The following is a 16142-nucleotide window of genomic DNA, read 5'->3' on the forward strand; positions in this document are numbered from 1 at the left end:
CTCGCTCATCTCGGACTAATGGTTTGAGGGGAGTGGTTAAGCGTTTCCCAACCCAAGCTGTCAAACCTACCTCATCAGAGAAGGAACGCCATTCCAGACCGGAAGTAACTTTTCAGACTTTGATTAAAGATTACGACGGCAAACAATTTTTTTCTGTGTATTAACTTGCACGGATTAATTTTTCACCACAAGACTAGTAATATGCGCTAACAAAGTAAATAGGGTCAATTTTGATTTCAGTTGGACTTTAAGGTAAGATCTTACGGATTTATGAAAAAATCTTCCCGGTCTACTCGTTATCTATACAATAAGTAAATCCATTTCACCAGATAATTACTCTTCGACAGCGATGCTATAGAAATACCAAGCTACCCAGAAATGTAAGTTCAAACACAAAATTACTTCTAGCCTATATCCTTTTTTTTTGCTTGACAGCATAAGTGCACAAGCGGCTTGGCTCGTGTCTCACACAAGACCCTTATTCAAAACAGCCCTGTTAAAAAGATTAAAATTAAAGCTGAAAATGCTCATTTTAATGTTTTACACTCATCTCATCTGCTGCTTCGTATAAATTTACAATTAGCGCGAACAGCCGTTGCTATATATTACATTTCGTGCAAATATAATTTTACTTCTATTACACTTTTATCAGTGTAAACACTATGCGTATTGTCTGATATTTACAAAGAATTTTGGCTACCACTATTTACACAGTATAACTTTTTATTATTGTAAATAGATGCTGCCCTTATTTAAATACTGAAAACATTTACATTATAAAGTAAATACATATACACATAGTTACATAGATACATGGTATATTAAGATTACATACATTTTCAAGGCTTCAATGGTAAAATTGGATCAATAGTGTGCTGAAATGTTGCTGTATTAGCCTTAAAAAACAAAAACATATACAGTTTTGTGAAATACCTATAGAGATGGTGTCAATGGAAGAAAGCCAACAGACATTGAACTTTTTATAGTTTGTGAAACTTGAAGACTGTAAACACAAAAATACGTTTTCATGTGTGTAAGTTTATTCTATGACAGGGGCCTGCATTCATAGATTTTGCATTAGGCCCCATACACCCTCAAGATTGATTAGTCACATAGTGGTTCTAAAAGGTCACGTCAACTTATGAGCAAATATGGTCGATTTTAAATTGCGTACTTCGAGGAGGTCCTGCGTGAGCCAAGTAAATGTCATTGAGATGAATGGAAAATCTAACAGACTAACTCTCTCCAGATATTTAAGACCTTCTTGAAAGTAGCACCATATTTCTAGAGTAAAACATGAATTTTTAAAACAACATCCTTGTTGTTTTCTGCCAGATGAAAACATTATGTTTATTGGTAAGCAAAAATGCCTTTTGATAAGATACATGTGCACTGACAAACTCAATACATGTGCAACAGCAGAATATATAACTTCAGATTTTTAAAAGCTGACACAAAAAGAATGAAAGATACACTCAGAGTAGATGGCTTATCTATACTAATAATTTTTATTTCGACAAAAACATAGTATATGTACAACTTAAATAGGTTTCTCATTTATTGAGGTCTGGTGATTGATTTCAGGTGTATGATTATGGCATCGGCTGTTTGTTGTTCAAACACACTCCTAATCTCTGCAATATGCCATCAATATAGATTTCTGATATTGAGTAGCTTTTAACATTTTAGAGTGCAATATATGATTAGAAGGCTCTTTTTCAAGGAACTGTGCCATTTGTGTGCTGTGCTTGTCTCTGACTTACTTAAAGTCCCCCTGTATTCAATAATTTTCCCCCTTAAAACTCATCTTTGATCACCATTTAACTGTTTTTTCCTTGAAAAAAAAAATCTTTATGCCTTAAAATAGCTTGAATGTAACTCTACACCGTTGCTTCATTAGTATACGCGGTTCTATGAATATGCAAATGAGCCCCGCCTCCACTCACTCACTCCAGCTCAGAGATCCACTCGTTGACGATCACACGTTGATCTGATTGGTTACAGGGTGGTTTGTGACGTCAGAAACACCAGCGATTTCAAAGCGTGTTTTTGAGACTGTCTTTGGTTCACTGCAGTTTTAAGAAGAAAATACTCAGCAATGGTGTCGACTTATGAATTTACACATGGTTTGTCTTAAAGCATATTAAAAACACCACATAGACACATAAACAACATTAAAAGCTTGATTTTCACCACAGGGGGACTTTAAAAATTAAAGTCAAATTGTTTTTATATATCTGTTTTCTGCATTTACCCAGAAAATGAAGCATTTTAGGGGAGAAAAAACACATTTCTAAACTTTCCCACACAAATGTCACAGGTCTCTGATAAGGAATCAGAAACAAATTCATAATAAAAAGTGAGTAATCCTTAAAAAGTAATAATAATAACCACAACAACATTGCAAAGCATGGCATTTGCTCAGCATCTTCTTCAGCAGAGTGATTATTTTGTAAATGCGTCATTCACAGTTTGACGGCACTGACTCGTGTCTAAAACAGCTCCAACACGTCTCGAATCAAACAAGTCTTTGGGTTTAATAAAAGAAGAGGGTATTGATTGTAAAGCTTGCTGGCTGGCATGAACAGGCTTAAAATATGCCTGCTGAACTATGAGTGGCATCAGTTTACATCAGAGGCACATTCAGCATTAACAAAGCACATTCTTTATAGCTTTTATGAACAGCTAAATATACATGCCGACACGCGGAACAAATAACAAACACGGCCGCCGTCACACAAGTAAGATCTCTGTAACTGAGGCTTTAAAGCCTTAAAAAATACATCAAACACCAATAGAAATGACTGCTTGAGAAATGCTATGATAATATTTGTTGGCGTGAAACTGGCAGTAACTTTACAATATCATTACATAGTGAAATTAAGTCATATGAATAATTATAAGCATTTAACAATGAAGCACATGAAGAGAAGTAATCCCCACCAGTAAAACGATGAGGGGAAGAAGCTGAACAACAAAGAAAGCAAACAACAGAATCACCAGCTTGTGCCTCAACGGGCTCCGCTGACACCCCGCGATTTCCAGTGTGCGTCTCGATAGTTTGAGCGGGGACAAGAAAAGGCACTTTGCTACATTTGGCAGAGAGTAGAGGACAGTTTAAACATGTCAATACGCATCAGGAAACGCCACCTTGACCCTTAAACTCGACAACCGTTGAACACCACACCCTAAAGTACTTCAAAATCCCAGATTCCCAAACCTCTCAGACATGTGAACGCTCGAAACGTCCAGAAGCAATCTTTCACATCTCGCTCTACCTGTCATAGCGAGTCCCCAGATGAGGGAAGGGAAGTTTCTGCCCAGGGTGTCGAGGGTCAACAGCTGACTTACATCCATTCTCTTGATTATGGTGTAGAGTCGCTGACCCCCGGAAGAAGAGGTGTAAAAAACAACAGTTTGCCTTGCAGATGTTCAGTTTTCAACAAAGAACTCGACCTGCATGACCAAACTGCATTAAAAAATCGTGCTCAGCAAAGCTAGCACTTGTTTGGCAGGTGTGCGATTATCAACAGAGAGGATCATTATGTGTTTTACACACACCTCTCTCTGAAAACCAATGTTTTTTTACTATCATTGATATAATGTGCCTGGGCCGTGTTTACTCCTGGCATTAAGATGTGTTTTGGTCGATTGGATCACAAGTAGATGAGGGAGACACGTTCCCGTTCACACCTGGTGTTTTAATCCGCATCTTTTGTCCACTTTCAGCCACTTCTGTCCTGATTTCTTCGAGGGGAGGGTCTATGGGCAGGTAAATGTGTGTGTTTTTTCAGATCTTTCAATCTAATGGACAAAATAAGCTCACGCTATTTACATATGAACACGACCGGAGACGACGGAAAAACACACAGCTTTAGTTTCTGCTCTGACAGACGCAAGATCAGCCGAACACTGAGTGTGTGTTAGAAATCAGGAATGATGAGAGGACATTGTGCTTGATACGATTTTCATCTTCAAACCAAACTTGAGTCTCCAGCCGATAGTTTAAACCCCGTCTGGCTAGAGCTCTTCCCATAATGTTCAAGTTTTGTGGCTGTTTGAACACATTCGACCACATGAGCGTCTACACTACGAAAGCAATCCGGTTGAATGTGTTTTCAACTTCCTCTGGAAGTGGTGGAAAGTGGACGAGCTCAAACCATTTTAGACCCCGTTTACACCTTTAGCATCGTCCACTTGTGATCCCATCGACCCAAACGCATCATAACACCAGGTGTAAACAGGGCCTGAGATTCATTTTGGTCTGTTTAAAAGGGAATGTTTTATCATTAACTGGGTGACATCATACATTTAGCTAAATCAGAGAGTTTTAGATATCAGTACGAGTTTCCAAGTATTAAGTCAAAACTTCTAGGAGATCTGTTGTCCTTTTCCAAGTTGAATGGTAGGCAGTATATCAGTCTGTGTTTGTGAAGGACACGCTGAGATTTTCGCAATCAGCTCTGGCAGGTAAATGTAATACTGTTCCCTGTGTGTAGGTTTTATTTTCCTCTTCACATCAATCATTAATTTGATGGTAAAGGAGAAAGAGAACAAGGTGATTGCATGTTTGATGCTGGAAATTGATTGAAAGTTTTGGTTTTAGAGTGTGTGTGTGTGTGTGTGTGTGTGTGTGTGTGTGTGTGTGTGTGTGTGTGTGTGTGTGTGTGTGTGTGTGTGTGTGTGTGTGTGTGTGTGTGTGAGAAGCAACATTCATCATCTCTAAGTCCCCTTCACTTGCGTCTGAAATCTCGTCTCTCTTCTAAATCCCTCCTCTGTTTTCTCATCTTTTTTAAATTGTGTTTGAAAGTGGGGCCCAAAAGTCTGAGACCACGGTGAAAATCTGGGATTCCACATGTAATTTAAACCAGAAAATAAACAGAACGTGTTTGGGTTTTGAAAAGTTTTAAACAAAAACGCTATGACTCGGCGCCATTTATTACTAAGTCACTAATCAAATAAGCACATTCTGTGACATTGAACATGTGACGTTTCCTCCGAATTGCTTCCTCTTAAATCATGCATTGCTATGCTAATATAATTTGTGTTTAAAGGATTTGAAGATTTTCACTAGTGGTCTCAGACTCAATCTGTGGTTTGTCATTTTACAGAGACTGCACTCATTTCTAACTGCTGAAATACTTCAAAGCTGATAAATTCAAAATAGAGTTTTCAATGGTTTTTCTAGGCCATTCCCAGGTTTCCCATGGCCGTGAGGACCCTGGTGTTTTCCAGCACACACGGCACCCTCCACCCAAAACAAAGTATCCTGGCATTGTTCCTGGGGTCACAGGTCCCGACTGGAGCTGGGCGTGGAGGCGACGGGCACCGGGTGGAGACTGAGCTCTGCTGCGCGGGAATGTGGAGTCGCTGGGACGTTTGGGGGCGTGGCTTGAGGCTGAGGCCACACCTTCCACAACAACGCAGAAGAAGAGACAGGCGGACAGACAGACACATCGAAGGGATGGACAGAGAGACGATAGGACGATAGAGCACAGAAAAGGAGATAGCGATAAAGATGAAAACGACAGACAGAGAGAGAAACAGCATTTAGAGTGTGGTCTGGCCAATGATCTGGGGTCTTGCAGGCTGAGGGCTCTCAGACGCACTCAAGCAAGACTCTAACTGCAGATCCTGCAGAAACACAGAACAGGTCAGACAGTGGCACCTCTGCACTGTGTGTGTGTGTGTGTGTGTGTGTGTGTGTGTGTGTGTGTGTGTGCCTACTTAACTATATTTTGGGGACAAATTTGTACCCAGAAGGGACCAAAACCTGACAAAATCTCCAAAAACCTGGTATAAAAATAAAGTAATTAAAGTTTTTTTAAAAATGTAAAAATGCTGAAAGTTTTGTGTGATGGGTAGGTTTAGGGGTCGGGTAAGTGTGTGTGTGTGTGTGTGTGTGTGTGTGTGTGTGTGATGGGTAGGTTTAGGGGTCGGGTAAGTGTGTGTGTGTGTGTGTGTGTGTGTGTGTGTGTGTGTGAGTGTGTGTGTGTGTGTGTGATGGGTAGGTTTAGGGGTCGGGTAAGTGTGTGTGTGTGTGTGTGTGTGTGTGTGTGTGTGTGATGGGTAGGTTTAGGGGTCGGGTTAGTGTGTGTGAGTGATGGGTAGGTTTAGGGGTCGGGTAAGTGTGTGTGTGTGTGTGTGTGTGTGTGATGGGTAGGTTTAGGGGTCGGGTTAGTGTGTGTGTGTGTGTGTGTGTGTGATGGGTAGGTTTAGGGGTCGGGTTAGTGTGTGTGTGTGTGTGTGTGTGTGTGTGTGTGATGGGTAGGTTTAGGGGTTGGATTAGTGTGTGTGTGTGTGTGTGTGTGTGTGTGTGTGTGTGTGTGATGGGTAGGTTTAGGGGTCGGGTTAGTGTGTGTGTGTGTGTGTGTGTGTGTGTGTGTGTGTGTGTGTGTGTGTGTGTGTGAGTGATGGGTAGGTTTAGGGGTCGGGTTAGTGTGTGTGTGTGTGTGTGTGTGTGTGTGTGTGTGTGTGTGTGTGTGTGTGTGTGTGTGTTTGATGGGTGGTTTAGGGGTCGGGTTAGTGTGTGTGTGTGTGTGTGTGTGTATGTGATGGGTGGTTTAGGGGTCGGGTTAGTGTGTGTGTGTGTGTGTGTGTGTGTGTGTGTGTGTGTTTGATGGGTGGTTTAGGGGTCGGGTTAGTGTGTGTGTGTGTGTGTGTGTGTGTGTGTGTGTGTGTGTGATGGGTGGTTTAGGGGTCGGGTTAGTGTGTGTGTGTGTGTGTGTGTGTGTGTGTGTGTGTGTGTGTGATGGGTGGTTTAGGGGTCGGGTTAGTGTGTGTGTGTGTGTGATGGGTGGTTTAGGGGTCGGGTTAGTGTGTGTGTGTGTGTGTGTGTGTGTGTGTCTGTGTCTGTGTGTGTGTGTGTGATGGGTAGGTTTAGGGGTCGGGTTAGTGTGTGTGTGTGTGTGTGATGGGTAGGTTTAGGGGTCGGGTTAGTGTGTGTGTGTGTGTGTGTGTGTGTGTGTGTGTGTGTGTGTGTGAGTGATGGGTAGGTTTAGGAGTCGGGTTAGTGTGTGTGTGTGTGTATGTGTGTATGTGTGATGGGTAGGTTTAGGGGTCGGGTTAGTGTAAGGGGAGTGAAAATACAGTTTGTACAATATAAAAACCATTACGTCTATGGAATGTCCCCAATTAGATAGCTAAGTAAACGTGTGTGTGTGTGTGTGTGTGTGTGTGTGTGTGTGGTTAATGATGTTAATTTGCACTTTCCCAGCTAACAAAAAGTATGTTCTGAGAATGCTTTGCTACCATTCCCATTAAGTTATGAAAGCGTTATTTCTGAATGTTCTCTGAAAGTTCAAACGTTCTTTTCTTGGTTATGCGAACATTCCATTTTTGTGGGAAAGTTACTTTTGAATGTTCTCTGAGCATTCTGAAATAAGTAGTAACATTTTTTTTTTTTTTTAATCGCTAAACGAACATCTATTTTAGGAGAAAAACTACCATGAATGATGTATAAATATTGTTTTTGTGCTAATGTTTTGAGAACATTATCAAAGACCAGATAACTATGAAAGAGCATTCTATTAATGTTGCTGAAAGAATGTTTGCTCATAACCTTGAAAGAACGTTCCCTGTTAGCTGGGTTAAAAATTCAGAAATTTAAAAACCCAATAACGAAAATTCTGCCATTATTTATTTCAAAACATGCTTGAAGTTTCATCAGCGTTTGTCCATTTGTGTTGCACAGAGAAAACAACAGAATGTGTCTGTTTTGAAACAGCATCATAGTGAGTAGATAATGGCAGAATTACATTTTTAGGTCAACTCTTTCTTTAACTTGCACAACATTCAGCCCTTCGCTTTCCCCAACATATGCACCCATTTACATTTTTGCCCTTTTTCTTTCTTCCTGTTTCTCATTCTGTAGAATAACATGTTCTTACTGCTGCACAATGTGGTTTTAATTCAGCTTTGGTCTGAGATTCCCTGCTGGTTCTCCATAAAACTGTGAGAGCGAGAGAGAGAAATAACCCTTTTCCAGCAGAATGATGGGATCTGTGAACCGCAATTAGAGCTGGCCTGCATTACCACTGACAAAATATTAAATCTATAACAAAAAAAAAATCATATTATATAATTAAATAAACATATATTAATTAGATTTATTACATGGCTTGGTTGAATCCCAATGTAGAATGCGGTCTGTTATTTCTTGACGCTGCGAATTATAACACACCGTTGCCATGAAAAACAGAGCGTTGCTATGGACGCGGAACGGACTATTTTCTTTAGCGGAAGCAATACAATCGTTTTTAAATCAATAAACTCCTTTTTAAATCAGTAATTTGTGTCAAATTATTGATTTATTTTGTAGGTAGCCATGTAATAAGCGGGATAATGTATAGCGAGGCGGTTGTTATAGCGAATAACAACCTCCGCTTCGCGTCGGGGTCCCGTTCAGCCTGTCGGGGTTGTTATTCGCTATAACAACCGCCTCGCTATACATTATCCCTTACATATTAAATATGTTCAAATAAAATAATTTTATTTCACACAGAGTAGCTGTGTAGCGTGACGAAAATAGGCACAATGTATCTGTAACATTACACTTCCGGTGTTTAACAGCTTTGTTTTTTTTATAGCAGGAGCGATGCACTTTTTGTTTTGTGCCAGAGCGATTTGTTGTTCTGAAAACTTCAGTGGCGATGATTGATTCCTGGTTCGAGACCAGCAGGTTTGAGGGTCCATTGTCGAGCCAATTTTTCTGCCGTGTAAACATGCAGAATGAGCCAAATTGGTTTCCGTCTCCAACAGTGGTGGAAAAGGGCTAAAAGAGAGAGCGAGTGAATGTGTGTCTGGTGTCTCCACCAATCAGATTCAGTGTCCGTCGAAGCAGGGAAAGCCACAGAGAGACATTAGAGCTGATATTAGCTCTGCGGATGCAGTAATGGCTTAAAGAGACCGGCTTTTTCTCATTGATCTCAGATCTGATGCCAGACAATCTTCAGTCACACAGATCTGATTCAGTCTCTCGTGCCGGACTATGGGATTTCCCCGATGAATTAACCATGATCGTCTGATCTCACTCTCATTATGCATTCACATTTCTACACACACATACTTGTATTCCCTCATGGTCCTCTTGGTCAAGCTGAACTATCACACAGATTTCATCATCTCTTCTAGTAGGGCTGAGCAATATGATCAAATATACCTGGGAAAAAGTGCGTATGTTGCTTATTTTAAAAACAACTTCAAGTGTGGTTAATCCAATCACAAATTAAATTAATAAACATCAATTTTTAGATATTTTCTAACATGCATCGTAAAATGTTTGAAGAATTATCTCTCGTTTGGCATCAATAAATGACTTTTTATTGATAAATAATTACATTTAATGGTTTTAAGTTAAGTATTAAGTATCAACAAAAAGTGTGTGTGAAAATGTCAAATAACAATGTGGTAACCTGGTTGTTTAACCATTTTATTTGTTGAATTTCCAACAAAAATAACTATTTCATTTTATTTAGAATAGTTCTAAAGGCATAGAAACTATAAAATAACACATATATTGTAGTAGTATGTAGTGACAAACTATTTTTATTGGTAGTGTTTTTGTTATTTCTACCATTACTGAGATACGAAAAGAAACATTGACGTAAGATTTTGGTCAGCCCTTTCTTTCTTTTTCTTTCACACACAGATGCTAATATACACGGACATTGGGAATGTTTATTGGGAACATACGAGTAGTGTTCTCCCTAAGGGCACTAAGGGGGTTATGACTGATAGACAGGAAGACGCGCACACACACACGCACGCACTAACAATCTCTCTCTCTCTCTGTCTCTCACTCCATTTGCTGCCCACTAAATCAATTTCACTGAGATTGTCTCTTTGGGGAGTGAGGAAGGAGCAACATGTTGGCAGCTGTATCGAATGTGAAATTCTCAACATGTTTGTAATCTACAGAGAATTCACAAACACAGCAGCGAAGGGCCAAAAAAACCCTTGCTCTAACTGTACTGTTGTTATTCTTCTTCTAGAAAACAGCTTAAAGGACTAGTTCGCCAAAAAGTAACAATTCTGTCATCATTTACTCCTAACCCTCATGCTGTTAAACAATCCAATCTAGATCTAGAGCGATCCTAATTCGATCATATGACTTAAATGCTATAATAGTATGTCCTTTGAATGGTTTTTGGGAGACTTCTTTTATTTATTTTTTGTCCTTTTTGGTCACAGTAGCATGACGTGAAATTTCTGCTAAAAATCTCACTTGTTTCACAGAGGAAAGACAGTCCTACAGGTTTGAAATGACATAAAGGCGAGTAAATGATGACAGGGTTTTAATTTTTGGGTGAACTATGCCTTAACCAACTCAAGATAACTTTTGGTAACACTTTACAATAAGGTCCCATTAGTTAATATGCATTTACTAACAATGAGCAGTGCAATTGTTACAGTATTTATTAATCTTTGTTAATGTTCATTTATAAAAACACAACAGTTCACTGTTAGTTCATGTCAGTTTAAGTCCATTAAATAATATTAAAGAGGTATCTTTTAATCTTTGATCAAAGTGACTCCTTGCAGCGACTTCTCTGATGATGTGTTTACTGGTGCGAATAGCAAACCACAACCATCCAATCAATTTCTCAAGGACAAAATAAAGTGCTCTCAGATATGTCACAATAGGGAAGAAAAGACTATCGCAACTTCCGTTTCATGCTCACTTTAACTAACGTAAAAATGTGAATCTTATTGAAAAGTGTTACCAAACTTTCATGATTTAAAACAAGCAACACATCAGACAAATGCAAACAACAGAATGTCTAAGACTTAAGATATCATTGTTCTAGCAATATAATCAGGGCTTGACATAAACTGGTTTTACAAAGTTATAGCCACGCAGCATTTTCACTGGCCACAATTTTGACATAGATACCATTGGTAAAAACTGCCATATAGATATTTTTAATACTGTCTCATAATTTGGCTGCACATTTATTAGGCTGCTGTCACTTTAAGACCTGACGCACGGATCCATTATACTGTTACACATCCCTTTTCTTTCTCATCTGTTTACATTCTCTTTAAAAAAAATGACTGTGTTTACGTGCATACTCGCCAAGACCGACATTTTGACATTATTTTGTGTGTATGTGAATGTTTAAGGACAATAAGCAGCAAAAAAGACCACAATTTAGTACTACAAGGCGACTTTGTTATATTTGGGTGTGAGCACAAAATCTGCGGGAATTACCTGCGTAAAATTATGCGCATTCCGACGACAAAATTCAAAGCCTTTTACAGCGACAATATTCATCCGGAGCAAATCAAACGAGCGAGTGAGAGATGAGAGAGAGAGAAAGCGCAGCTGGTATCCTGTATCTGTTCTTCTGAAAATGAGTATTGGAAGCGTTTCAGATACTTCAGTATTGATACAGTATGTAGCAAAAAATTGGTATTTTTGACAACACTACATTGCACTTAGTTTATTATTTCAGATCCCTTTTTAAAAGACTACAATTGAAAAATGTAATAAAAATGAATCCCGCTAAAGTGGCTAGAAGGAGTGACTGCAGTACACGCCACTAGCGTTAATGTCAAGCTCTGAATATAAAGGTTCAACAAATTCATTAAAAAATGTGTGATGTGCTTTCAGAGGGACTGTACCTGGCTGCCCTGTACGTGTCCATTAAAGTCATTGTTCCGAGGTGTCAGGAAGGAGTCGTGGGTCGTCGTTTTCTCTGTACGCGGCAAACTGGGATCGCCATCCTCCACGCCATTCGCCTTGCGCACGCACAGGACCTTCCGGAAGCTCTGCTTGAAGTTGTCGGACAGGAACCCGTAGAGCAGCGGATTGGCACAGCTGTTGGCGTACGACAGGATGACGGCGAAGAAGTACACCCCTACCACCACGCTGTTCTCCGGGAGTATGAACACCAGGTTTACCATGTTAATGATGTAGAACGGAAGCCAGCAGAGGACGAACACCACCACGATTATCACCACCATGCGGGTCACCTTCCGCTCGGAGCGCCTGCGCTTGGTAAATCCCGCTCGCGCACCGGACGACTTCACCTTGACTACGATGAGAAGGTAACACATGCAGATGACCAGCAGGGGGCCGAAGAATCCGAGCGTTGCCGTGTAGAGTATGAACGCCGTCGACCAAACGTCTCGTGGCTCCGGCCAACTCATGTTGCATGAGTGAAACATGTCCTGAACGTCAGAGAATATCACCACGGGAAGAACGACGACGAACGAAAATGCCCACACCGCCGCGCTAACTGCTTTAGCTACTCGTGGCCGGCGCCACCTAGTGGAGCGGATAGGATGCACGACTGCTAAATAGCGATCGATGCTCATCACTGTCAAACAGAAGATGCTCGTGAATTGATTTAGCGAGTCTGCCGTCATTACAACGCGACACAGGAATGAGCCGAACGGCCAGTAGGAGAGTACGTTTTGCGTCGTAAGGAAAGGGAGGCCCAAAATATACAGCTCGTCGGCCACGGCAAGGTTTAAAATGTAGATGTTCGTAACCGTTTTCATCTTTGCGTAGCGCAAAACCACGTAGATGGCCAGAGTGTTGCCGGTAAGTCCAACGATAAACACGGTGAATGATATGACCGCAGTAACCATCGTGCTGCTCCCTTGGAAAGGCATGCTTTGATTTGACACATTCTCGGTGTAATTCCCAACTGGAGTTCCTGAAAATCCCAGTCCATTGGAAGAGGAGTTATAATCCCCTGGGATGAACCCCGTCCACCCGGATTGGTTAAATGACCCCATTCTGGATCTGGAATGGACAGAGAGATACAAAAGGGTCAGAAACAACAAGTCTAAAGGTGGGAAAGGGAAGAGTGACTGGATGGAAATGGAAGAGAGTATAATGAAGCTCAGTGGCAGGGTACATAGTTTCTCTTTATGTTTGAATGTGTTCGTCAGAGGGACAGAATAAGGCTTGTGTAAATTTAATGTGCTTGGTTTACAGTGAGAGATCAGAGAGACTGAATCAGTGCAGATGATCACACCTCAGCTATAAAGATCAGAGCCAAAACTGCAAACCCACACAAGGAGACTGAAGTGACACAACGCATGCATGCATCTCTCTCTCTTTCTCTGTCGCTCCCTGTCTCCTGTTTTCTTTCTCTCCTAAGAGCTGCATAGAGGCAGAGCACATTTTAGTCACACCACCACTGAGATTCATTAAAAAAAAACTATATAAAAAAGCCTCCCTATTTCAAACACATCTGATTAAACTCAACAGCTCATTATTAGAAACTCCAAGACCTGAAATGGATGTCAAAAAAAGAGACATCCAAAATGCTTGAGGACTATAGGGGTTTATAATCACTTGATATCTAGTGGACCGAATAAGCTTTTTCAAGCTATTGTACAAAGTCAAAACACAGTTAACTATTGTTTTGTTTTGTGTTTTTTTGCAGCAATTGCAATGAAAAATGCATTTTTTATCAATGCATTCATTGATTCTGGTATTTCTATTAGTCCAGAGATCAATATTTTCACAGTCCTTTTTCTCTGGATTTGAGCACAGATAAGTCAAAACTGTCTGTCGCAGCACAGATCATAGTCTAAGAGACTTGATTTGGTTTCAGTCAACCTGAGACTAGATTTTATATTCCTTCCAGTATGTATCAAATCTCTGTTGCTGTGGGGTTTTTAGTCAACAGTCGATTTACACAAATTAGCAGAGTTTGTTAAAATAGTTGAACCAATAATAAACTATTTTATATAGTAAAATATATAATAAACCATATCTGTAAATCATTCAAACAATATAATAATTGTCAACACAATAAAACCACAATTGACATGCCTTCAGCCAACAGTCAACTGTTTGTTGAAAGTAGAAAGTTTGAACTATGTTCTTTTCGGGACAAGGTTGGGACAACTTGTCACACACTGTAAATATAATTAGTTAGACTTACTTTAAAAGAAGCATGCAAACCGATTGCCTTAAAAATATATAATAATATAAATGAAGTTCCATGTGCCCAACCAAATGGAACACTGATCACCATAATGGTGAACATCAACATCAATTTATGAAGTCAGCTTATGTGAGTTGTATTGACAATTCAACATTCATGATGACTTTGGGAAATGAGTGAATGCAACTAAAGATAATTGCCGAAGTGGAGGAAATGAGTGAAAAGTCTATTAAGAATTGCCCCGCCTCGAAAACACATTTTTGTTGTTGTTGACAAAATAGCACTCAAACCAATCAATTAATCTGAACTTGGGTTTCTGAATAAACAAGGCATAGTGAATAGTACAGATTACTAGATTTTTACAATTAAATGAAGACATTAAGTAAAGTTAACTAAAAAATGTTTGAACAACTGTTCGATTTTACAGTGAGCATTTATACAATTTATGTATTTTATTTTGAATAATACACATCATTTATGTAGGCTATGTGTATTTTTTGTGTAGACTTTCGCTGGACCTCAACTCACAACATTTGCCCGCAGAACAAACGAGGAAAAAACGCACTTATCTTTTATGGTCTTGTGACTTATGAGATTAGGGTCTCAACTGGATCTACTACAAAATATTTTCTTTCAAACTATCTGCTTCCACCTTGATATAGCCTAAACTCAAGACAGTGAGAAGAACGGCGGCGTGCCGGTTTTTCTTGCGTGGCTGCATTCTTCAGAGACATTATTTATGATTATTGTTTAGAAATAACACTTTGCAAACTCCGTGGAAACAAAAAAAAACAACATATTTCAGGCAATGATATTCGGCCGTGGTGAGGTAAAACAGAACATTATTGGTCAATACTAAAGAAATTTAGAAGCACTGCCCTCAAAGTGTGAACGAACACAGTCCTGCAGCAAGTTAAGAATATTCTTACAATTATTACTACAAGATTCCTTAACTTGAATGGTTTAGCCTACTTTACTAAAATGAACTTAAATCAAAACCTCGCCATAAACAAAAATGTTCCTCTGGGCTTACCTGAGTAGCCTATGTATCAGTAAAACACAGGGAGGCGTGAAACATCCCACGAAGGAGACGAGAAGAGTAGGTACAAATAACAAACACTGATAAACATTGTTGAATCTGTCAGCGACAGTCTCTGTTAAATTAGCCACAGGACAAGCTCTTGCGTGCGCGCTCTCGCTCCACACCAGTGCTGAGCCTCGCGACAGGTGATGGCATCTGGTGCCCGACTCACTCTGAGATAGAACTAATCCGAGAGAGAGAGAGAGAGAGAGAGAGAGAGAATGCGCGCGATCGCAGTTTAGTCGCAATCCTGCAGTCAAACCGTGCGCGCGCTCCAGTCACAACGGCTTAAAATCCCACACAGAAATAATTCTTTAAACCACAACATGATAACATACACAACCTTTTAGCATATGATCATTTAAGGAAATAATAACACATTGATATTAATATAATATGTGAAAACTTGTAAGCTGTAAACACAAAATTACAGTTCTTGCGTTCAAAACCTGATGTTTTTGGTCAAGCTTTTTGGTGTTTTTGGTAGTCATGGCAATTAATTACATTGTCTTTCCAAATGTTCATTACTACACTGTAAAAATGATCTGGTCAATAAGTTTTGACAACATGTTTTTTACATTGACTCATAATAAGCAATTTTCAACTTAAGATTCAAATAATTTTGTAGGTCCATTTCATGTCATTTAAGTTGAATTTACTTTTATAGCCAAATTGATTGTACTTAAAAATTTAAGGCAACTTTTTTTAACAGTGTATAATGGGTGCGAACTTTTACTTTTGAGTTTGTAGCCTATGTAATTGTCAGTGTTCATTACAAAGAGTGTCAAAATGCAGGAATTTGTTATTTTTTATTTTTGACCTTTTCTGGACAGGTTTTGTGATATTCACCCCTCTGTGCATCTCTCAGAAGTGCCAACAATGTGGCACATCCAATATGAGCTTTATCCGTTAAAATAAATTCATTCACTTCTCAGCGGGAAACAGAGGGTGAGTTTCAATCAGTTTCAATCAGTTTCAATCAGCAATTTCAGTAATCAGGGAGTCGGCCATTTTCACCCAAAAATGAAAATTATCCCATAATTTACTCCCCCTCAAGCCTAGGTGATTGTGACCTTTTTATTTTAGCCAAACACAATCAGAGTTATATTAAATATAATATCCTGCTCTTCCCAGCTTTGTAATGGCAGCGA

The 16142-nt window shown here is 39.6% G+C and overlaps 1 protein-coding gene across 2 annotated transcripts; it reads right to left on the minus strand.

The window, feature by feature from the left end:
* Nucleotides 1-4654: 4654 nt before the first annotated feature.
* On the minus strand, nucleotides 4655-15210 carry LOC307172642 (somatostatin receptor type 5). 2 transcript variants are annotated; one of them, XM_079895180.1, is made up of 3 exons: nucleotides 14944-15210; nucleotides 11626-12754; nucleotides 4655-5410 (listed from the first exon to the last, which is right to left on the minus strand). In XM_079895180.1, exons 2-3 carry the CDS (start codon nucleotides 12745-12747, stop codon nucleotides 5288-5290), a joined length of 1245 nt encoding a protein of 414 aa, XP_079751306.1. In that variant the 5' UTR covers nucleotides 12748-12754; nucleotides 14944-15210; the 3' UTR covers nucleotides 4655-5287. The 2 variants fall into 2 exon arrangements, with proteins under 2 accessions (XP_079751306.1, XP_079751307.1); XM_079895181.1 differs by having other exon boundaries at nucleotides 4655-5634.
* Nucleotides 15211-16142: the final 932 nt, after the last annotated feature.

The sequence above is a fragment of the Squalius cephalus genome (assembly GCF_949319135.1).
Source record: "Squalius cephalus genome assembly, chromosome: 2".
Taxonomy (NCBI): Eukaryota; Metazoa; Chordata; class Actinopteri; order Cypriniformes; family Leuciscidae; genus Squalius; species Squalius cephalus.